Consider the following 24,373-nt stretch of genomic DNA (forward strand, 5'->3'; position numbering starts at 1 on the left):
ATATAAAGGCCAAAGGCTTTAATTTGTAACAGTTGATGAAACTAGTTACCAAAAGCTCTTGAGTTTGCATGTGTGTGCTCTGTTTGTCTCGTCTAATCATGTGCTAATGTGTGCATTCCAAACAAGACTCATTGTAAATATTTTGTCCTGGCTATGTTTCTGAAAAAGTTACATTGCTCTTGGTACATTTTGCTGAATTTTTCAGATGACATGTCCACAAGAGGGCGATGTTTATGGTAAAAAAATATAAATATGCTACATAAAACTACTGTAAATCTAAACCTAAATTTAAGTCTGTTGAAACAACCTCATAATTTATCTTGTTTTCACATGGTTTTGCTCTTTTGCTGAAGCATTTTTCATGGGACAAATAAATAAATAAAATAAATTGCAAATACAGTACAACTTTTGTAACTGTAACTGTATAAAAATACCATGTAAGCCATCGAGCGAACTATGCCAGAAAAGTATAGTAGACAAATAGATATGTGACACAAACATATTCCTTTGCAAATCATGCAGAAAGTTAAAGTGTTTGAGTTTTTTTTTGCATTGTTAAAGAACACTGTAAAAAGCAAGAGCTGATCTCACTAAAAACAATGAGTGCAGTTAACTAATTATGTTACTATATTTAAGTAATCCTGACCTTTTAGCACATTAAGTTGTTAAACTAAATGAATTCAAGTAATCTTGACTTGTTAATGTTAATGATAGAGAATGGTGATAAGGAAACCGAGGAAGCAGGTGCCGCAGCGGGTAGCCTCACAAAGCCTCTCAAAGTTCGCTGGTTCAAGCCCTGGCTGGGTCAGTTGGCATTTCTGTTATTTCTGAGGTCAATTGGGTAAGCTAAACTGTCTGTAGTGTATGTGTGTATGTCCTGGTTGGTGGTTGAGCATTGGACTGACGACTCACCTCGTAAAAATGAGATGTTATGAAACACCAACATGGTGATATAAATGGCCCTGGAAGTGAGTAGGTAAGGAAGGCATAGGTTTTTGTCTTTACTTAAATGTCTCAGTTCAGCTACTTGATAATTTTAAAGCAATCGGTTTCCTAATGTTTTCCTATTAATGTGAACACTTAATAAGAATTTAACACAACTAACTATTTTGAGTCAACGGTACTGACGTTTACTTTATTTAGAAGTTGTTAATACAAACTGTTTTGAGTTATGCTCTCTTAAAATTAATACAATACTTTACTTAGAGATTTTAAGGCAATTAGCTTACTTAATTTTTCTAAGTAAGGTCAACTTATTACATTTTCCAGTGCACACAAAATGTTTTACTTTTTAAAAAGCTTTATTATTAGATTATGTGCTCCTGTAATTATAAATATTGTAAATTGTATCATTTCACCCAGACACCCAGTTTTTGTGGCTTTGTCAAAACTTGTCGAAGCAGAGTAACACTTTTCGAATGAGCCTGGGTTAACAAATCAGTTGAACCCATCCCTATACGTTTCAGTCTTTAAAAATTTAAAACCACACCTATGAATGAAAACTAAACAAAACAGACCTTCAATTTAAATCTCTCCCATTATTGAAGGTCAGATGTTCATTCTTTCAGTTCAGATTAAATCATGTCATGTCTTGTAGTTCCTCATAAAGCAACCAGACTAGTATCTGTGTATTATTTAGTTGCCAAAGGCAATTTTGACATTTGGCACTCAGCGAGTGCTCATTTTACACCCCACATGCATTGCTTTTTCATTTCCAATTTATTAATGCCTCAGTCTTGGCTCCATTTCCTCACAGATTAATAAATAGTGGCTTGTATGTTTTACTGCTAATGTATGTAAATTGAAGGCAGAGCCCCAGAGGGAAATTACTTGGCAGTTGTTGATGGTAAAACATCAAATACCAGTTTTATGTCTTATTAGACATTGATTTTTTTTCCGGATTGAAAGCCATCAACACTGTACTCTATATTAATTACACTCGGGAGATTTTATGCAGTTTAATTGCTTGGCGGTTGGACATGCACAGCTACACACAGCTACACACACATATAGCCGCTAGTCATCATTTACTCTCTTTAGCACAAAGTGTTTAGCTCCTAAGAGCTTTCAGACTCTCACTTACAAAACACACAGTCAGACATCCAGCAGCCATGGGACTCACTCCATTGTCACTGTAACAATAGCAGCTAAATCTCCAAGACATTGCTGGAATTTCACTGTACCACTGAAGTATCAATGACCCTCAAATCCCTCTGGCTCTGGTCATTATTTGAGATCATACTAAGCTAACGGCAATGGCAGGAACTGACTAGTGTACATTACCTCAGCCTGTGAGAGGTCAGCAGTTCACAATCCCTAGCGTAAACTAACATATAGTGTCACCAAAACCACAAAAAACACAGGGAAAACTGTGGCAGTAAAATATGCTACAGGGTATTACTGAACAACAGTTAAAGTTAAACATGATTTATACAATGAGTACGTTGAATAGTTTATTTTGCTATGTGTCATTTAGTATAAATGAGTGACTTTTCATTTTCATTTTAGATGTTGTCACGATCACCAGCGATCTTAACTCTATAGATCGCTGAAAAACACGCACTATCACTAACGGACTACAAAACCGCCATTTCATGGACTACATCTCCATACATGCACTCTACTCACACACACGTTTCTCATTCTGACTGATTGCACACACACCACCGGAGGATTGTCAAGGACCGATTACACACACTATTTAAGCAGCACATACACTCACTCGTCCCTACTGAAAATACAGCTTAAACCAGCCTAGGTTATGAGCGCACTGGCCCCATTGTCCTGTGGCTGCCATTGCATCATCCAAGTGAACACACACTGTTGGTGGCATAGAGAGACCCTCATAACTGTGAAGTGCTTTGTGTGTGTAGCCATACACAATAAATGCGCTATATAAATTCACATTATATCACTTGAACGAATAAAACAAGGGGTAGGAGTAAGGGGAAGAAGTACGGGGTGCAATTGGGATTGGGCCATAGGTTAATTAGGTTAACTCTGAAGTTAATTAAGCAAATGAACAACAGTGATTTGTTCTGTAGCCAACTGATAAAATATATTTCTTAAGGGGGCTAATAATATTGAGCTAAAATATTGTTTTAACAAATTTAAAAACGGATTTTATTCCAGTCAAACTAAAACAAATAATACTTTCTCCAGAATAAAAAGAAATATGGGAAATACCGTGAACATTTACTTACCAATAAACATCACTTGAGAAATAGATAAAAAGGAATTAAAAAATGGCAAGAGGGCAAATAATTTTGCCATTGATATATAATTACATATTTTTAGATGTAATTAATTACCCTAGGCAAGTTACCACTATTGATATTGGATTAATATCAAAAACACACAGCAGGTCTGACATTTAAATATTTGTTATTTTACTACAAAAATACTGCTTGATGAAGCAACATACCCATCCTTGTTTGACTAAGGACTACGCACTGAGAGGAAGTTAATTGAAAGCGTGTTTGCGAAGCCCGCTATCATTTCATCCTCATCTCGAAGACATTTGATTGCATGATCACTGGAGAGAAGTCAGCTAATGTAAATTTCATTATAAAGATGTTCAGCTTTTCACCTCGTCAGTCGCTTGATGGACGCTTCTTCAAACTGCCGCTCTTTTCATGGAAAGCTGCTTCGGCTCCAGATGGATCAGCTCTGTAAACATACACGGATCAGCGCGTTCATTAATTCCTTTTGGGTAAGAGACACCCATCAATAAATCAATAGACTCTGCATCCACTGGATATTTTCAAATATCAATTGGACTGGTTAATTCCCTTAAAGCGCTGCTCCAGAGTTCAGCCATTGGCAGGCATCACTTCAGAGGGCCATTAAAGGTCCCTGGACAGCCGTTTAAGCGGATAGTCTTTTTACACAGAGCTCACACTGTTGTTTAACTAGCAGTTCTCTCTTTATTAAACAGCCCAGAGATGGTCAGAGAGGGTTCATCTTCTCACAAACCCTCATTGTGCTGCGACAGCACTTTCATTAATTGATAAAAGGTTCCGGTCCGATCAACTCATTAGCTTAATTTCTTAGAAGAATCACCCTATACTTTGAACTAAGCAAAGAGAGATTTTATTACTCTTTCGCAGCTCATGAGACTTAATGGAGTTCTCAGTTTATGTTTCATTGAAGTTTCTCCAATGTTTGTTTTTTCCCGCTTTAAAATAGAGAACACAAACAGTGCTATAAAAACAGAACAGATCTGATAATGTAGTCGTAAAGGAATTTGATGAGAAATGTTACTAGAAAGAAAGAAAGAAAGAAAGAAAGAAAGAAAGAAAGAAAGAAAGAAAGAAAGAAAGAAAGAAAGAAAGAAAGAAAGAAAGAAAGAAAGAAAGAAAGAAAGAAAGAAAGAAAGAAAGAAACCAAAAAAAGAGTAAAAGGAGGAAAAACTTGTAATGAAAGAAAAAGTAAAGTAGGACAAAAAGAAAGGAAGACAGAATAAAACAAAAAGGGGAATTGTGAAAAAGAAATTAGACTCGAGAATGAAAAGAAACAAAGAAAATGAAGTGAAAGGACAGAAGAAAGAAAGGAAATGGAAAATAAGAAAGAGAAATAGAATAAACAAAAGACAAATAGAAAGAATGACGGAAAGCAAAAGAAGAGATAAAGGAATGAGGAACCAAGGAGAAATCAAAAAGAAGGAGAGCTGAAGCAAGGAAATGTAGCAAGATGGAAAGAAGTAAATAATAAAAAATAGAGGAAGGAAAATTAAGGACAATAAAGAAGAAAGAAGGGAATAATAGAGAGGAGAGAATGAAGGGGAAATAAAAGATGATAAAATGCTAAAAAAATAGAAAGGATGGAAATTAAGAAATTAAGTAAAAGAAGGAAACAAAAGGGTGGAATGAATAAAATAATAAAAAGTAAAGATAAATAAGAATAAAGAAGAAGGGAGAGAGGAATAGAGGACAAAAGAAGGGGAAATAAAAGTAATGTAAAACTATTTAAAAATAGTAAGGATGGAGAGAAAATAAATATAGAAAGAAACTGAAAAGAAAAAAACTAGAAAAACTGGAAAGAAAAAGAAAGAAAGAAAGAAAGAAAGAAAGAAAGAAAGAAAGAAAGAAAGAAAGAAAGAAAGAAAGAAAGAAAGAAAGAGTTTAAATTTAAAGTAAATTTAGAAAATTAGAAGAAATTACAAACAAATATTAAATGAAACAAGAAAGAAAAAAGAAAATCAAGTGAAATTATATGATAAGGAGAGAGAAAGAAAATTAAGGAAGGATAATGAAGAAAGAGAATAGGAAAAATAGACGGAAAATAAAAGAATGAAAGTAGTAAACTAAGAAAAATAAAGTAAGAAGGAGGGGAAGCAAGGAGAAAGAAGAAACTAGGAGAGACAAGACGAATGATAAAAAATTAAATGGACAAAGAAAAAAGAAATGCAAAGAAAAGGAAACTAAAAGAAAGGAAAAAGAGGAAATAAAGGGCAAAATACAAGGCAGGAAGAATGGAAAAGAACTGGGGAAAAAGGAGGAAATTGAGAACAAGCGGGAAATTTATTTTAAATAGAAATAGTAAAATAGAAATAAAAACTAATTGGAATAATAAGCAAAGAAAGAAAGAAAAAAATGAAATTAGATTAAGAAAAAGGCAAATAAAAAGACATGAAGAAGAAAGCAAGCATGGAAGAAGGAAGAATGAAAAAAAAAAGAAAAGTGTAGGGAATAAACAGAGATGGATGAAAAGGCAAGAAGAAAGCGAGAGTGTGTAGATGGCAGAGACAGAGAGAGAGAGAGTGAGAGAGAGAGCAGCAGATGCAGAGCAACACAGAGTGGAGATCAATTATGGAGGTTGAGTCCTGGTATGATTTGATTTGCTGCAGTGGCATGTGTTTTTATTGGATTGGAGGAAAGCTGTGAGATTATTAAGCATCCGGCAGAAAAGCTCCAGGTCTCTGCCATCAGCACTTTCTGTGTCTGCAGCTTCCAATCTCTCAGGCCACTTAAGGAAGAGACTGAAGTCTCACTTATTATTCTCCTGCACTCAAAGAGCAATAAACAACAGAGCCCTGCTGCCTGAGCACAAGGCCACATCAACACACACACGCACACACACGCACACACACACACACACACACACACACACAGTTGCTCATTATTTGATGGCACACTGGAGCTCTCTGAAATGCACACAGCCAGGATCGCAGTCCAAGTAGCCTCTGGCAAACAAAAGACACTGGAGAGCATAAGCTGAGGTCATTATATACACACACACTCAATGCACTGAGGAGGAAAAAAACACAATTACATTATTTACAGGCATGAGGATATGGCAAAGCCTCTGTGTCAACCCAAATTTGCATAAAATGTGGACCAATCCAACAATATAATTTAAAAAATAAACTAAACAGTTGGGTTTCTCCATATTTAACCCAAAACTGGGATGAAACAACCCATTTGTTATTTTTTCAAAGTGCATAGTTCAAAGTCTGCAACAGTACATTGTTGCATTTTACGCTTTAAAATGCCCCACACATTCTCTATTGGAGACAGGTCGCGACTGCAGGCAGGCCAGCCAAGTATCTGTATCCTCCGCAGCCAGAACTTTGTTTTGCATTGTCTGAAATATGCATGGGCATCCCTGGAAAATTAAGGCAGCATATTGTGCTCCTAAATCTCTTTGTACTTTTCAGCATCAATGGTGCCATCACAGAAGTGCAAGTTACCTTTGCCAAAGGCACTGACACAACCCCATACCATGACAGACCCTGGTTTTTGGACTGGTAACAGTCTGCATGATCCTTTTCTTTCTTGGTTCGGAGCACACGGTTTCCATTTCTCCCAACAAGTACCTGAAATAATGATTCATCTGGCCACAGTAAATGTTTCTACTGTGTAATGGTCCATCCCAGATGTCTCCGAGCCCAGAGAAGTCAATGACGCTTATGGACACTGTTAACTTAGGGCTTCCTTTTGGCACAGTACAGTTTTAACTGGCATTTGTTGATGTAACTATGTATTGTGGTACTTGACAAAGGTTTGCCAAAGTAGTTCTGAGCCCATGTGATGATATCACTTATAGACCATTTTGAGCATTCATTCATTCATTCATTTTCTCGTTGGCTTAGTCCCTTTATTAATCTGGGGTCGCCATGGCGGAATTAACCGCCAACTTATCCAGCATTTGTTTTACGCAGCGAATGCCCTTCCAGCCACAACCCATCTCTGGGAAACATCCACGCACACTCAATCACACTCATTCACTACGGACAATTTAGCCTACCCAATTCACCTGTACCACATGTCTTTGGACTGTGGGGCAAACCGGAGCACCTGGAGGAACCCCACGCAAACACAGGGAGAACATGCAAACTCCACACAGAAACGTCAACTGACCCAGCAACCTTCTTGCTGTGAGGCGACAGCACTACCTACTGAGCCACTGTGTCGCCCCCATTTTGAGCAATGTAAACAAAAACAATGGTCCAGATACATTTCCTGTTTTACATTTTTAATTTCTATAGCTTCCGAGAATCCAAAAAGAGCCACATATTGATAAATAATGTTATGACGGCTGTGTTAACATTAAGTTATGGAATTGCCTCTTGTTACAGTTATGAAATAGTTTGATAACAAGCAGGAACTGTTCATGGGCCAATGATATGACCACATTGAAATGATCTGTACTGTAGATGAATAATGATTTTTGGGATCTGAGATCACGGTTGTTCAGCTTAGGCTTGCACCTTTGTCCTTTACGCATTGACATTTCTCCAGATTCCTTGAATCGTTTAATTATGTAATGCACTATTGAAGGAGAAATACCTACAGTAAATGTCTTCCTATCTGTCTTTGAGGAACATTGTGTTTAAAAATGTCAATACTTTTTATTTGTTGGCAATCCTTAGCCTATCTTTGCTCCTAAAGAAATAGACCTTTCCTGGATGCTGCTTTTGTACCAAATCATAATTACAATCACCTGTTGACATCACCTGCTTCAAATCACAGCATTATTTACCAATTAACCTGATTACTAGCCCTAAACTGCTCCTGTCCCAACTTTTTTTGGAATGGATTGCAGGTCTGAATGACAGGAAAGGATGTATATTTACAAATTAAATGAAGTTGATTAGACAAAACATGAAATATTTTGAGTTCAGATTGTCTGCAATGAAATACAAGTCAAAGTAAATTTGGAAATCACTACTTTCTTTTTTATTTGCATTTCCCATACTGTCCTAACTTTTTACTGATTTGGGATATATAATATAATATAAAATAATATAATATAATATAAAATAATATAATATAATATAATATAATATAATATAATATAATATAATATAATATAATATAATAAATATAATATAATATAATATAATATAATATAATATAATATAATATAATAAATATAATATAATATAATATAATATAATATAATATAATATAATATAATAAATATAATATAATATAATATAATATAATATAATATAATATAATAAATATAATATAATAAATATAATATAATATAATATAATATAATATAATATAATATAATATAATATAATATAATATAATACAATATAATATAATACAATATAATATAGTATAGTATAATATAATATAATATGAAATAATATAATATAATATGAAATAATATAATATAATATAATATAATTAATATAATATAATATAATATAATATAATATAATATAATATAATTAATATAATATAATATAATATAATATAATATAATATAATATAATATAATATAATACAAAATAATATAATACAAAATAATATAATATAATATAATATAATAAAATATAATATAATATAATACAAAATAATATAATACAAAATAATATAATATAATATAATATAATATAATATAATATAATATAATATAAAATAATATAATATAATATAATATAATATAATACAAAATAATATAATACAAAATAATATAATATAATATAATATAATAAAATATAATATAATATAATATAATACAAAATAATATAATATAATATAATATAATATAATATAATATAATATAATATAATAAAATATAATATAATATAATATAATATAATATAATATAATATAATATAATATAATATAATATAATATAATATAATATAAAATAATATAATATAATATAATATAATATAATATAATATAATATAATATCTGACACTTAGTCTGATATGTTTTTTTCAGCCATTGAATGTCCTGTGTTTGTAGAGTATCCGTCATTATTTTAATGATGTACCGTAATAAATAAATATTGTGTTGTTTATAAGTGAGGCTGCGGGATCAGTGTAGAATATGAACATGACTGCAACTTCTAATCAACTATTAAACATCCCTCCAGCAACCTTCAGCCTCATGTCAACGTGCTTGTCAAACGTAAGTAATGGCTTTTGTAATAGGTGATTAACCTCAAGGATCGAGGCTGCGTTCAAATTTAATCACATCCAAGCAGCTCACGAAAGCCCACAATAAGCACAAATTCCTCATCAAAACACATAATTGCAAAATGCAGCCTTCCATGCACATGCAAGAGCTGCAGCGCATTTAAAAAACAAACCAAAAACATAAATAAATAAATAAATAAATAAATAAATAAATAAATAAACGCTGAGTTACTGATGCGAGAAGCAGTAGAGAGAAAAGAACGTCTTTTAAAGAACGGTTATTAAAGAGCCCCTATTATGCATTGAAAACATTTTTGGGTTTTGGGGGTCTCCAATAACAGGCTGATTAGGCACTCAAGTTTACAAAACACTTGTCTTATAATATGCATTTATTATTGCCTAATAATCCCAACAACTCCCATATGATTCGTTCAGTGATTTATTTGTTCAAAACCCCTCCTTTGTGTGAGGCTAATCAGCTGCAATTGGTCCGATGACCCAGTGTGTTGTGATTGGTCGACTGGGTTCAGCGCAAGATGGAGAGAAACGCCCACCCCGGTTATGAAGTAGTATGTGAGAGCCCAATGCAGGATTGCAATAAAGCAATGCTGTTAAACACCAGCATATTACTCTACTCTTAACCACAACCCCAAGTAATAACAACGACACACATTTAGTATTAATCCACACAGAGGCAAAAGCTGAACTATTTTGAAAATTAACCCCTCCGTGAGTGTGAGGAACAGCTGATGGTGTCCATAGCAATAACAAATGGCAAAAGATCACAAGTTCAGAAACGCATTTAAATTGGTAAAGACAGAAGCACGCGTCGCGTTTTCAACGTGGATTTGGACGCAATATGTGAACAGCCCCATAAAGATTTAACCTGAGAGATACAGTATAAGCACTGATCTATAATAGATTAATTATTACAAGCCGCACGGAGCGATTACAAGTGACAACCCGCAATTAAATACATATTTTGCAAACTACATAAAACGAGGCAACAATTTTAATAACACTTACGTGATCTGAAGGAAGAAGAAACTGGTCCATATGAACTGTAACAGTCACTGACAAACTCCCATACATAATAGTCTTTGCTGCTCCTTCCTTTAATAGCAAACGGCGGAAGAATCCCAGATTGCAGCGTAGGTTTCTGTATCAAAAATCAGAAAAATGACAGGATCAAACGCAGCAGTAGGTTTGCTATACTGTGGTATTGTTGTAAAAATGAACTTTAACCCTTTAAACTCTAACACCTTTAAAGTTCCTAATTCCTCTGGATTCATGATTTATTTGTATATATTACAAAAATGGTGCCATGTTTTTAAACGTTCATATTCTTTTTCTTAAAACTACAGAAGATTTAACGAGATCATGAATATTTTAAAAACAAAAATGGAAATTAAAATTGTGTCATCATTTGCTGCCCCTTGACATGTTCCAATGACTTCCATATTTGTTTTTCTTATGAGTGTCAATGGTCACCGGTTTCCAACATTCTTCAAAATATCTTCTTGAATAATCAACAATTCTAAATTCCTAAAATAAATGCTGATTTTCAATTGCAACTTACAAAAACATTCCTTATTCTGTGCATTTATTACTAACAATCTTCTAAATGACAATACTGTTATTAGAAATTTGGAAGAAATGTCATTAATTTCTCTGGATTTATGATTTATCTTTATCTATAATAAAAAGGTGCCATGTTTTCAGACGTTCATTTTGATTTTCGACAACAGAATACCAAAACTTCAGAAGATTTAAAGGGATCATGAATATTTTAAAAATAAAAATTCTGTCATTTATTCCCCTTGACTTGTTCCAATCACTACCATATTTGTTTTCCTATACTGTTGGACTCTATGGTTACTGGTTTCCAGCATTCCTTAAAATATCTTCTTGAACAATCAACAATCCTAAATTCCTAAAAAAAAACGCTCTAAAATGCTCTAAATGACAATATTGTTATTGGAAATTTGGACGAAATGTCATTAATTTCTCTGGATTTGTGATTTTTTTATATTTATAACAAAAAAGGTGCCATGTTTTCAGACGTTCATATTGATTTTCGACAACAGACTACCAAAACTTCAGAAGATTTAAAGGGATCATCAATATTTTGAAAACAAAACTGGAAATTAAAATTATCATCATTAACTCTTCCATGACTTGTTCCAATCACTACCATATTTGTTTTCCTATTGATGTCAACAATTACCGATTTCCAACATTCTTCAAAATATCTTTTTGAACAATCAACAATCCTAAATTCCTAAAAAAATATTCGCTGATTTTCAATTGCAACGTACAAAAACATTTGTTATTCTGTCTAATTATTATTTAGAATCCTCTAAATGACTATTTTGTTATTGGAAATTTGGAAGAAACGTTATTAAACATGTTACTAAAAAAATAATGTGCAGATTCCGATAATCATCACAAAATAAACTTTAAGAGTGGTCATTGTGCGTGATCAAAGCTCTCTTTCTAATGCTCAGCACAACGTACAGGGAATTCCAATATTGTATTTTCTCTATAGCTGAAGAGTCTGTCATCGTAAGTGTTCTTATAGAAATGTGTTAAAGCAAGCAGACAGCTTAGAGAAGAGAAATAAAAGGCAAACAGAGTTTCGGGGTTGTGAACTTATTCATGTGTGAGAGTGAAGGATTCACCTGAGGTTGTTTGTTCAGGAGACTTGAATGCCGTGTAGATAGAGAGCAAGGGAACAAAAGGAGAAGCTGAGAGAGAAAATCTTGAGGCAAAAACATTTGAACGTTAAACAAAAATAAAACCGTGTTTAGATGCTTGATTGCAATGCTCTGCAGGATGTCGGTTCTTGGTTGGAAATGGGTTAAAAAGAGTCTTGTGCTTCAGGCATTATGTGTGGGTTCTGTTGAAGAAACAACCATAAATAAATAAAAAATAGCATTCATGTGGTTTTATTTTCACACACACCATAAATCCGTGATGTGTTGATAAACGTTTATGTACAACATTTAGTGCTAGTAATAACTGCTTTTTTTTAAACATTATTATTATTATGATTATTATTATGATTATTATGCTGTAGTTTTTTGCACATTGTTAACAATAACGTTACTTGAGCAGCTGCAAATGACAATTTCTGATATATTATTTGACTAGAATTGGAGTAATTATGATATATATTCCATCAAGTAAAAATGATAATATACACTCACCAGCCACCTTACTAGTTCCGGGTTGGATCAGCTCGAACCAGTCTGGCCATTCTCCTCTGACCTCTGGCATCAACAGGGCATTTGCACCCACAGAACTGCCGCTCACTAGATATTTTCTCTTTTTCAGACCATTCTCTGTAAACCTTAGAGATGGTTGTGTGAGAAAATCCCAGTAGATCAACAGTTTCTGAAATTCTCAGTTCAAAGTCACTTAAATCACCTTTCTTCCCCATTCTGATGCTCGGTTTGAACTGCAGCAGATCGTCTTGACCATGTCTACATGCCTAAATCCATTGAGTTGCTGCCATGTGATTGGCTGATTAGAAATTTGCGTTAACGAGCAGTTGGACTGGTGTACCTAATAAAGTGGCCGGTATGAGTGTATTATTGAGTAACGATGATACATTGGATTAATGATGATATATAAATGCATTACATACACGCAAAAAAAAAACGTATGTGTTCATCTAGAATATTAAACAGTATATAAATTGCAATTAGCATGGACAGTGAAAAATAAGAAAATCACTGTTTCCTGGACACTCTGCCATTGGTTTGTTAAGCACATGGGTCCGTCCCAAGCATGCACCATTGGTCAAGCCACTCTTGCTGTAAGTGAAAGCACAAAATTATGGTTCCATTAGACAGAGTAATTGAAAATCAGTACGCACAAAAAATTGTGTATTAATTCTGAAGTATCTGAAAAAAAAGTACTCAAATTATCTACAACCGAAAGTCGAGTACACATGTGGGGCTGCAACAGAGGATTTGTGAATGGCAGTTAAGCTATATAACTGATACTAGTTGGTCATGTAACCTTATCAACTTGGCGGATGTTCAGTAGGACATGAAAAATTGTATATACTAACCTTACTTATACTATATTCTGTCTATTATTCAGACTAACTATTATACTGTATATGAAGAGTTCAGATGCAAAAGCCGCTAAACGCCACTTTCGGCAAAAAATGAGCTAATGACATTGAGCAAATGCTTTAGGCACCTAGTACATGTTCAATGAATAGATTTGCTTCAAATCCTCTAAATCCCAGGGCCAGCTTATTCAGAAATAACAGTTTGTATGCAAAAGCCGCTAAATGCCACTTGCCTTTGACAGCAAAAGCCGCTATATCCGGAGAACCAATCAGAAGGCGCGAAACGAATCATATGTTTTCAAATGTAGCAGTGCGCTGATACACCGGCTTTTATGAGAAGACTGTTTTAATCCGCTTTCGATTTCATTTTAAAAGATGGAGTTTGATGAACTGGATGAGCCTCTCCGACTGTCAGTGAATGGCAAATGAAAACGTCCCTTACTTCAAAACTCAGCATCATAAGAAAAAGAAAGCACACTGCACAGTCGGAAGTGTAACATGCATTCATAACGTTTTTTCGTGCATGTGACGCTACTTTGAATGAGTCTGATTTACTATACATTACACGGCAACTGTTAAGTTAAGATGCCGTTCTTTTATCCCACACGAATGCTATGAGGATAAACAAGGGACCAAGACCTTAAGTATGGTGAGAATGAATGAATGACAGCTTCTAAAATGTTCTGAGAGGCATCCCCTTTTGGCCCAGTAGGCCTACAGTACCTTGTGTTTTATTTGCTAATTTAAGCTATTTTTAAAAAAGATAAATACAATGTATAAAACTATACATTATTTGTATTTCTTCATAATACCTATACTGATATATATACCTATACTGATAAGCTTTTTATAATAATTTTATAATAATTCATCTCGCATACTGTTTTTAGCATACTATATAGTATGGAAGTATGTGATTTCGGAAGCAGCCTTCGAAATAAATATAAAAACAGAGGGATTCCTTTCCATTCCACAGGTGCCGTTGCCCCTCATATGCAATCCTCAAAGTCAGTTGATGTAGCGGTGCGTGACTGTCAGCTGACGTGCTCTGTAGGGATAAATAGATGCTGTTTCCCAAACGGATTCTGTACATGCGATTTGAAGCAGAGCGAAAGTCTGAGTTTTGGGTGCATGTTTAAACGGTTTGAACAAACATATAAACATAATTAATAATAATAATAATATCTAAAGATGTCGATTTTGGTGGGTTTTCTTTCAAACACAACTAATTTAGTCTTAAATAATCATAAAAACTTAGAAAAGGAATTGAATGCTTTCATTATAATGTTAGATTTTTTAAAGTGACACCTCTGTTAATGTAATCAACTAAAAAATCTCAATGAAAGATTCATTTGTTGCTCTTTAATCAGAATGTGTAAGTTATACAGTAAAGAAAAGAATAATGAGATTTGATAACAATTCAATTTCTTTATAATAGCTATTCATTTTAATTGTTTGCTAATTTATTTGCAGCTTTTTCTAATGTATACTATTTATTCTATCATTTGTAAATAGTAATAATAATACATATTACTGACCGTTTAACTGTTTATTTATGGGGGCATACCCCTTATTTTCACATCCCAATGTTGACAGGTATGATTATATAATGTCATCATGGCCAAGATAAAAGATTGAAAGAAAGAAAATCAGTTATTAGAAATTAGCCATTATAACTATTATGTTTAGAAATGTGAATGAAAAAAATCCTCTTTTCATTAAACAGAAATTGGGGAAAACATATACAGGGGGGGGGGCTAATAATTCGGGAGGGCTAATAATTCTGTATGTCTTCATATCAAGCTGTGTTAGGAGAACTTATTGTCCTTTAAATACATACTTGTCAATATTAATTAGTAGTATTGTTGCTCTCACACAGACCACATGCTGGATGACACATGGCCTCTAGTTCTGTGAACGCCATTCGGCACGACTTTAGCCAGAGGACGATCACAGTCCTAAAAGGTCAACAGTTGCCCCACTCTCAGCAAGTGTTCTCTGACATTTACAGTGCTCGCATCAGTAAAATCAGCCACTAGTGTTCATAACTCTCTCTCTCTATCTCTCTGCCTGCATAGGTGAAGCGGCCTTTACCAAGGACAACAACTGCCTGAATGCCGCCAAGGCCTGCAACCTGAATGACACATGTAAGAAGTACCGCTCCTTGTACATCAGCCCCTGCACCAGTCGAGTCTCCACTACTGAAGTGTGTAACAAGCGCAAGTGCCACAAGGCCCTGCGGCAGTTCTTCGACAAGGTGCCACCGAAGCACAGCTATGGCATGCTTTTCTGCTCCTGCCCCTCCGGGGATCATTCGGCTTGCTCCGAGCGCAGACGTCAGACCATCGTGCCAGCCTGCTCCTACGAGGACAAGGAAAAACCCAACTGTCTCTCCTTGCAAGCCTCCTGCAAGACCAACTACATCTGCAGGTAGGATGAAAGACTGCTTGTGTAACATGTCACTGAGTAAGAAGAAAAGTGCTGGGATGTTCACTATACTTTTCCAGCGAGTTAATTATTTAACCAGAAGAAGTGTCCGTGGGGTAGATGGTAACAGTAATAGGACTGCCGGGCTGTCACCTTTGTGCTGAGTCTTTTTAATGAGATGTGCTGTATGGAATCTTGCTCATTCCTGCTTAATTTTTTTTGCAGATCTCGTTTAGCTGACTTCCTCACTAACTGTCAACCTGAGGCACGCTCGATATCAGGGTGTCTGAAGGAAAACTATGCTGACTGTCTGTTGGCATATTCAGGGCTCATTGGTGAGTGGATAAGATATTGTGTGTCATACTTTTTAGAAAAAATATTTGGCAGTGTAGTATCATGGCTGAAAATGTCATTACCATAGTACATTTCAAATTAGAGCACTACTTCTATGTACTTAGTCAAAAGTTTCATGTATAGCAAAACACTTTTTCTGCTGGAGAAGTGGGATATGGGTAAACTGTTATGGGTTGTTTGGTGTGTACAGAGTCAGCTGTACAATTATAGATGTCAATACAGAAATTAATAGGAAAAATGTTATTTATTAAAGTTCTTTGGCTTGTAACATTAGCAGACCCCCCTTTTGATGGTAAATAAAAGCTTTTCCTAAGGTTCCATAAAGATAAGGATAAGGAATTGTACAAATAATGAGTTGAATATACAGTTGAAGTCATAATTATTAGCCCCCCTGTTTATTTTTCCCCCCAATTTCTGTTTAAAGGAGAGAAGATTCTTTCAACACATTTGTAAACATAATAGTTTTAATAACTCATTTCTAATAATTTATTTAATAATAATAATAATAATAATAATTACTGTAAATAATATTTGACTAGATATTTTTAATACACTGCTCTGCAGCTTAAAGTGACATTTAAAGGCTTAACTAGGTTTATTAGGGTAACTAGGCAGGTTAGGGTAATTAGGCAAGTTATTATAGCTTAAAGGGGCTAATAATGTTGACCTTAAAATGGTTTTAAAAAAATTAAAAACTGCTTTTATTCAAGCCGAAAAACTAAATAAGACTTTCTCCAGAAGAAAAAATATTATCAGACATACTGTGAAAATTCCTTTGCTCTGTTAAACATCATTTGGGAAATATTTAAAAAAGAAAAAAAAAAAATCTCAGCGGGGCTAATAATTCTGACTTCAACTGTATATGTAAAAGATGTAAAAAGGATGAAAAGAGAAATAAGAAATATGTAAAAGTAGAAATAAGAAATTTGTGATAGACGAATGATGTGGTAATGGGATGGGGAAAATAATAAGATTACGCTTTATCCCGCTCCTTTTCAAACTGACTAAATTCATTAGTTTTTTTAAGTGTATACGGATAGGTAAATATTTTTGTTGATTATAATGTAATGTACTTTGTTTGAAGAATTGTTTTAAGTGTATGATATTCTGTTTGATATAAAATAAATCAAATCAACCTTGCTTTCAAAATGATTTGATGGGCCTCAAAAATATTTGTAATAATTCTAATATTAATATAATGAATACTTGTATTGGGCGTCACAGTGGTGCAGTGGGTAGCACAGTTGCCTCACAGCAAGAAGGTCGCTGGTTCGAGCCCCAGCTGGGTCAGTTGGCAGTTTGCATGTTCTCCCCATGTTCGCATGGGTTTCCTCCGGGTGCTCCGGTGTCCCCGACAATCCAAAGACATGCACTATAGGTGAATTGAATAAGCTAAATTGGCCGTATTGTATGTGTGTGAATGCAGGTGTGTATGGGTGTTTCCCAGTGTTGGGTTGCAGCTGGAAGGGCATCCGCTGCGTAAAACATATGCTGGATAAGTTGGTGGTTTATTCCGCTTTGGTGACCCTAGATTAATAAAGGGACTAAGCTGAAAAGAAAATGGATGAATTAATGAATGAATACTCGTTTTAGGTGGCGCAGTAGGTAGTGCTGTTGCCTCACAGCAAGAAGGTCGCTGGTTCGAGCCTCGGCTGGGTCAGTCAGCGTTTCTGTGTTTGCATGTTCTCCCTGCGTTCGTGTGGGTTTTCTTCGGTTTCCCCCACAGTCCAGTGTGTGAATAAATGTGTATTTGTTTCCCAGCGATGGGTTGCAGCCGGAAGGGCATCCGCTGCATAAAACAAATGCTGGATAAGTTGGCGGTTCATTCTGCTGTGGTGACCCCAGATTAATAGAGGGACTAAGCCAAAAAGAAAATGAATGAATGAATACTCGTTTTACTAATATATATACTGTATATAAAAAAATAATACAAATATTAGCATTAATATTAGTAATACGGAAATTATGAGCATGCATTAATATATTTCTTAATGTATTATTACTATTATTAATCATCTGTCAAGTCAACAAGCTCTCATAATTAAAAAAAAAGTAAAAATAAAAATACATCAAACATACCCAACAGCTTGTACCAGTAAAGAATTTACATTTATTTTATTGATGTGAACTTGTAATAAAACTGACTGTTCTCATACAACAGTTATTAGCTGAACACATTAATAAATGACAATAGACATTAAATATGAATAAATACATGAAGTAAAACAAAACAAGCAAACAAACTCATTGAAAAAATAAATAGGATATATACACAAAATGAAGACCACGTTCCTGTAAAATGTATTCATAATCTTCTACGGCACCTTTATGTCTTGTGTTATGAGTGTATTTCAGTTAAATTGAGTACCATTGAGTGCTCTCTGCAGATGGTATACTGTGAGTTTTCACAGCATCTCAAATACACAAATGCGTTTGAAGTGTGTTTCTTTCATTTGTTTAGATACGTTTAGAATGGACAAAAGTGTCAAAATCCACAGCATGTCATAAAGTTACTGTTAAAAAAATAATATAATGGGGTATCTGTTATATTTTTGGTGACTTTTTTTATGCATAAACCCAAGTAACATTTGAGAGAAAAATCTTAGTCACTTACCCAGTGAAGATAAAGTATCCTCACCTGAACAGAGCTGGTCACATGTTCTGTTAAACTAAAAACAGAGGAAAAAACTAAATCTTGGTAGGAAATAAGACATATTTTGAAAGTTAAATAGTATAGACATTTTAATAATTAACTCACCAATTTAGAGAGTGCTGACAGTGTTGATGTGCAAGCTCCAGAAACCTTGGCTGTGTCCGAAATCGCCTACTACTCGAGTAGGTACTACATTTAAATATAAATTTACTACACAACCATTAGAAATGTATGTCCAATATAGTATGAATGTGAGTAGTATAAATGTAACTCGAACATCCTACACTTCCTTCAGTCTTGTCGTCGATCCCAGTTGTAAGAGCAACAAATAATAACTTGACATGTAGTTGATTATTTGGAAAAGTGGCAGAAGGTCGATTTTTCTGTTGAACTGCATCCCAATCATCACAAATACTGCAGAAGACATATTGGAACCTGCACGGACCCAAGATTCTCACAGAAATCAGTCAAGTTTGGTGAAGTAAAAATCATGGTTTGGGGTTACATTCAGAATGGAAGCATGCGAGAGATCTGCAGAGTGGATGGCAACATCAACAGCCTGAGGTATCAAGACATTTGTGCTGCCCAAACCACAGGAGAGGGCAAATTCTTCAGCAGGATAGCGCTCCTTCTTAGACTTCAGCCTCCACATCAAAGTTCCTGAAAGCAATAAAGGTCAAGGTGCTCCAGGATTGGCCAGCCCAGTCACCAGACATGAACATTATTGAGCATGTCTGGGGTAAGACGGAGGAGATGAATGAAGATGAATCCAAATAATCTTAATGAACTCTGGGAGTCCTCCAAGAATGCTTTCTTTGCCATTCCAGATGACTTTATTAAAAAGTTATTTGAGTCATTGCAGTGATGTATGGATGCAGTCCTCCAAGCTCATGGGAGTCATACACAATATTAATTCTTTTCCCACTGCACCATAACTTTATATTCTATACAGTTCATTATTTCTGTTATGTGACTAGACTTTTGTCTAAGCAAAGTCAGACCTTACTGTCCTAATTAAATAATTAAAAATCAAGGCATGATCATATTACAGATTTGAAAAACAAAAAGGCGGGAAATAAAGAACTGTTACAGCATAAAAGAATTCTTCTGGACAATATGATGGTAAATAGAAAGATTTCAATGTACAATAAAAACCTTTTAAGAAGCTTCTTTTTTAAGAGTATACAATGTGAATACTTGTGTCCACAATAAGAGCACTTTATAATAATTAAATGTTCGTCTCAGAAATGTACTGTTTTCACCACACTGATATATGTTATCTTATGAAACACAGGTACGGTGATGACCCCGAACTACCTCCGCGCACCTGGCATCAGCGTGTCACCTTGGTGCGACTGTAGCAACAGCGGAAACGGAAAAGCAGAGTGTGACAAGTTCACCGAATTTTTCACCAACAACCGTTGTCTCCGTGAGTAATCTTCATTCACAGCTGCTTCTGCATGTCATTGCCTACATGGCGTCCTGCGCTGACTGACAGAATTTGGCCATTAGGATTGACTCTAAAGCTGAATTCCGCTCGGTTGCATCTGCGTGATCATTCATAGTCTGCACCAGTAAATCTGATCTCTGCGATTTGTGTTTTGCTGTACGGTTCAGGGCAGTCTGACGGCCCAAAAGACAGAGAAATCCCTCTTAAATGGGATGGCTGAGAAGGGGGGATTGACATAAAAAGGCAATAAAGCATTACTCAGGTGTCCATGGGTCTGGAAGAGTGGGGGAAAGCATGCGTTATTTTGTCAGGGGGTTATTTAAAAACACCCATTTAGATGAACTGGATGCAGAGGGAAGGACAGGGAACAGATGAGAGGGAGGATTTGTCTACATGAGACAATGGCCTTTAGGATGACAACCTGGATGATGTAGAAGTACGGTGCATCCACACCTCATATCTGACATTTCCTCATCTGTGTGTTTATGTATAACGAGGAAAAGATGAAGGTAGAGAGAAAATACTGTATGCCTAGCAAGACATCATTGAGGTCAAATGTTTTTTTTTCTAGATTGTAATGAACATGTCGTTATTTGTATATGACGGAGGGCCCATTACTGACATTATAGACAGCAGCGAGTCTATTATGATACATTTATGCTAATGCACACATCACTTATTTAATATAAATCAGTTTTTGTTTATGTTCAGTTAGTAGTCATTGCAGGGCTTTTTTTACACTCCATCAGTATGTATGGGAAAATTTCTTATTCATAAATGGATTGTTTATCATTTGTTCACCCACATGTCAGGCCATACTTTTCTTCCTTCAAACAAAATATAAATATTTAGCAAAAACGGTCTGTTATTTTTTTTGTTTCTATTTTTCTTTTATTTATTAGCGATATTTTCATTTTATTTCCATATTGCAAGACTCCTAGAGTTCATCAAGTTTCTTTGAATTCATTTTCAATGCCTCCTCCATTTTACCCCAGACATGCTCAATAATGTTCATGTCTGGTGACTGGGCTGGCCAATCCTGGAACTCGTTGTAGATTGTAATGAGCATGTGTCGTTATTTGTATATGATGGAGGGCACATTACTGACATTATAGACATCAGCGGGACTATTATAATACATTAATGCTAATGCATTCATAATTTATTTGGATATAAATCAGCTTTTGTTTATGTTCAGTTAGTAGTCATTGCAGGGCTTTTTACACTCCATCAGTGTGCATGGAAATATTTTTTATTCATGATTGGATTGTTTATCTTTTATTTACCCACACGCCGGTCCAAACCTTTCTTCCTTCAAACATAAAAATAAATAATTAGCAAAAACAATCTGTTTTTTTTTTTCTGTTTCTATTTTTCTGTTTTTTCTATTAGTGATATTTCCGATAGAGTTCATCAAGTTTCTTTAGATTCATTTTCAATGCCTCATCCTTCATTTTATCCCAGACATGCTTAATAATGTTCATGTCTGGTGACTGGGCTAGCCAATCCTGGAGCTTGTTCTAGATTGTAATGAGCATGTGCCATTATTTGTATATGACGGAGGGCCCATTACTGACATTATAGACAGCAGCGAGTCTATTATGATACATTTATGCTAATGCACACATCACTTATTTAATATAAATCAGTTTTTGTTTATGTTCAGTTAGTAGTCATTGCAGGGCTTTTTTTACACTCCATCAGTATGTATGGGAAAATTTCTTATTCATAAATGGATTGTTTATCATTTGTTCACCCACATGTCAGGCCATACTTTTCTTCCTTCAAACAAAATATAAATATTTAGCAAAAACGGTCTGTTATTTTTTTTGTTTCTATTTTTCTTTTATTTATTAGCGATATTTTCATTTTATTTCCATATTGCAGGACTCCTAGAGTTCATCAAGTATCTTTGAATTCATTTTCAATGCCTCCTCCATCTTACCCCAGACATGCTTAATAATGTTCATGTCTGGTGACTGGGCTGGCCAATCCTGGAACTCGTTGTAGATTGTAATGAGCATGTGTCGTTATTTGTATATGATGGAGGGCCCATTACTGACATTATAGACATCAGCGGGACTATTATAATACATTAATGCTAATGCATTCATAATATATTTTGATATAAATCAGCTTTTGTTTATGTTCAGTTAGTAGTCATTGCAGGGCTTTTTTACACTCCATCAGTGTGCATGGAAATATTTTTTATTCATGAATGGATTGTTTATCTTTTGTTTACCCACATGTTTGTCCATATTTTTCTTCCATGAATCATAAAAATAAATATTTAGCAAAAACTAAGTTTCTTTTTTTTTCTCTTTTTTTCTATTAGCGATATTTCTGATTTATTTAAATTTTGCAGAACTCCTAGGGTTTATTAAGATCCTTGGATTCATTTTCAATGCCTCCTCCTTCATCTTACCCCAGACATGCTCAATAATGTTCATGTCTGATGACTGGGCTGGCCAATCCTGGAGCTTGTTCTAGATTGTAATGAACATGTGTCGTTATTTGTATACGGTCACGTAACGACGAGTAGCACAAGCTCTATGATTGGTCAGCTTGGTAGCGCTAATGAGTGTGGAGTGAGAGCCACATAAGAGTGTATTCAAGTGTCGAGTTCTGTGAAGAAGCTCCAGATGGAAAGTTTAGTTTTGTTTTGTGTTAACCTCATGATTAAATTTGTTGCAAGTCTGCTGGTTCCCGCCTCTAAATGAGCGAGTTTGAGCTACATGTACATAAAGGTAGCGTTCAGAAAAAACAAAACACCAGCGAAGAAACTTAACACAGAGGAACATCATAACCTAGTGCCAGCTAGCGTTTCAGAAGTGTATTGCAGAGCAACACAATCAGCATGCAGAAGTATAAATACACGGCTATGTACAAGACATGCGCCGTGGGTCACGCCGATCACTTGACACAGAAGTATAAATCAGCCTTCAGTCATTGCAGGGCTTTTTTTTTAAACTCCCATCAGAGTGTATGGGAACATTTCTTATTCATAAATGGATTATCTTTTGTTCACCCACACATCAGTCCAAACCTTTCTTCCATCAAACATAAAAGTAGATATTTAGCAAAAACAGCCTGTTATTTTTTCCCTCTATACAATCAAATTAAATGGTGTCCAATAAAACAAATTATAGCTACATGCAAAAATCGTTATTAGAAATAAGATTTGACTAAAATGAACATAAAAATAAAAATGTATAATGTTTTTGATGACTTGTTTTGCCCATACATTAAAAAAGAAACAAAAAACTGACATATTTGGACAGATAAAGTAAATTATGGCAGAACTTTTTCTCCTCTATTATCCCAAAAGATTAAAATATTTAAACACATTGAATGAGTTATCTGTATAAATCTGAGAAAATAAGCCAATGGTCACATATTTGCTTCATCAGCATCTAAGTCTGGCCAATCATTTGATGGCAATGTAATAAAGTAACAGTAAAAACACAGTAAATAAAGTCAAGAGAGATAATATTAGTTTTTTTATATGATATGCAATACAAAAAAAACTAAATATCTGCTTCAGAAAAAAAATAAAACATTCAGTATACTTCCAGACAGATTAAAGTCTGCTAAGATACACTTGACATTGCACAGTCTTGGCTTTAACACAAGATCTTTCCAGGGTCATGATGTACGATCTGGTAACCACCACCCAAAAAAAACTACACTAGCGGACAAAAGTCTTGTCGCCTATCCAAGTTTTAGGAACAACAAATAATAACTTGACTTCTAGTTAACCATTTGGCATCAGAAATGACATATATGAAAAGCAAAGGCCTCTAGATTACGCTTATTTTACCAAAATAAAATATGATCATGCCTTGATTTTTAATTATTTAATTAGGACAATAAGGTCTGACTTTGCTGAGACAAAAGTCTTGTCACTCAACAGAAATAATGTACAGTATAGAATATAAAGTCATGGTGCAGTGGGAAAATAATTAATATTCTTTCTGACTCCCATGAGCTTGGAGGACTGCATCCATACATCTCTGCAGT

General features: G+C 34.6%; 1 protein-coding gene across 1 annotated transcript in view; it reads left to right on the plus strand.

The window, feature by feature from the left end:
• gfra1b (gdnf family receptor alpha 1b) overlaps window positions 1-24,373 on the plus strand; it is a 62,795-nt gene that overhangs the window by 25,095 nt on the left and 13,327 nt on the right. Inside the window, exons 4-6 of the mRNA XM_056470114.1 lie at window positions 15,548-15,899; window positions 16,122-16,231; window positions 20,198-20,332. Coding sequence (XP_056326089.1) covers window positions 15,548-15,899; window positions 16,122-16,231; window positions 20,198-20,332 — 597 coding nt within the window. The remainder of the gene's footprint in view (window positions 1-15,547; window positions 15,900-16,121; window positions 16,232-20,197; window positions 20,333-24,373) is intronic.

The sequence above is a fragment of the Danio aesculapii genome, chromosome 12, assembly GCF_903798145.1.
Source record: "Danio aesculapii chromosome 12, fDanAes4.1, whole genome shotgun sequence".
NCBI lineage: Eukaryota > Metazoa > Chordata > Actinopteri > Cypriniformes > Danionidae > Danio > Danio aesculapii.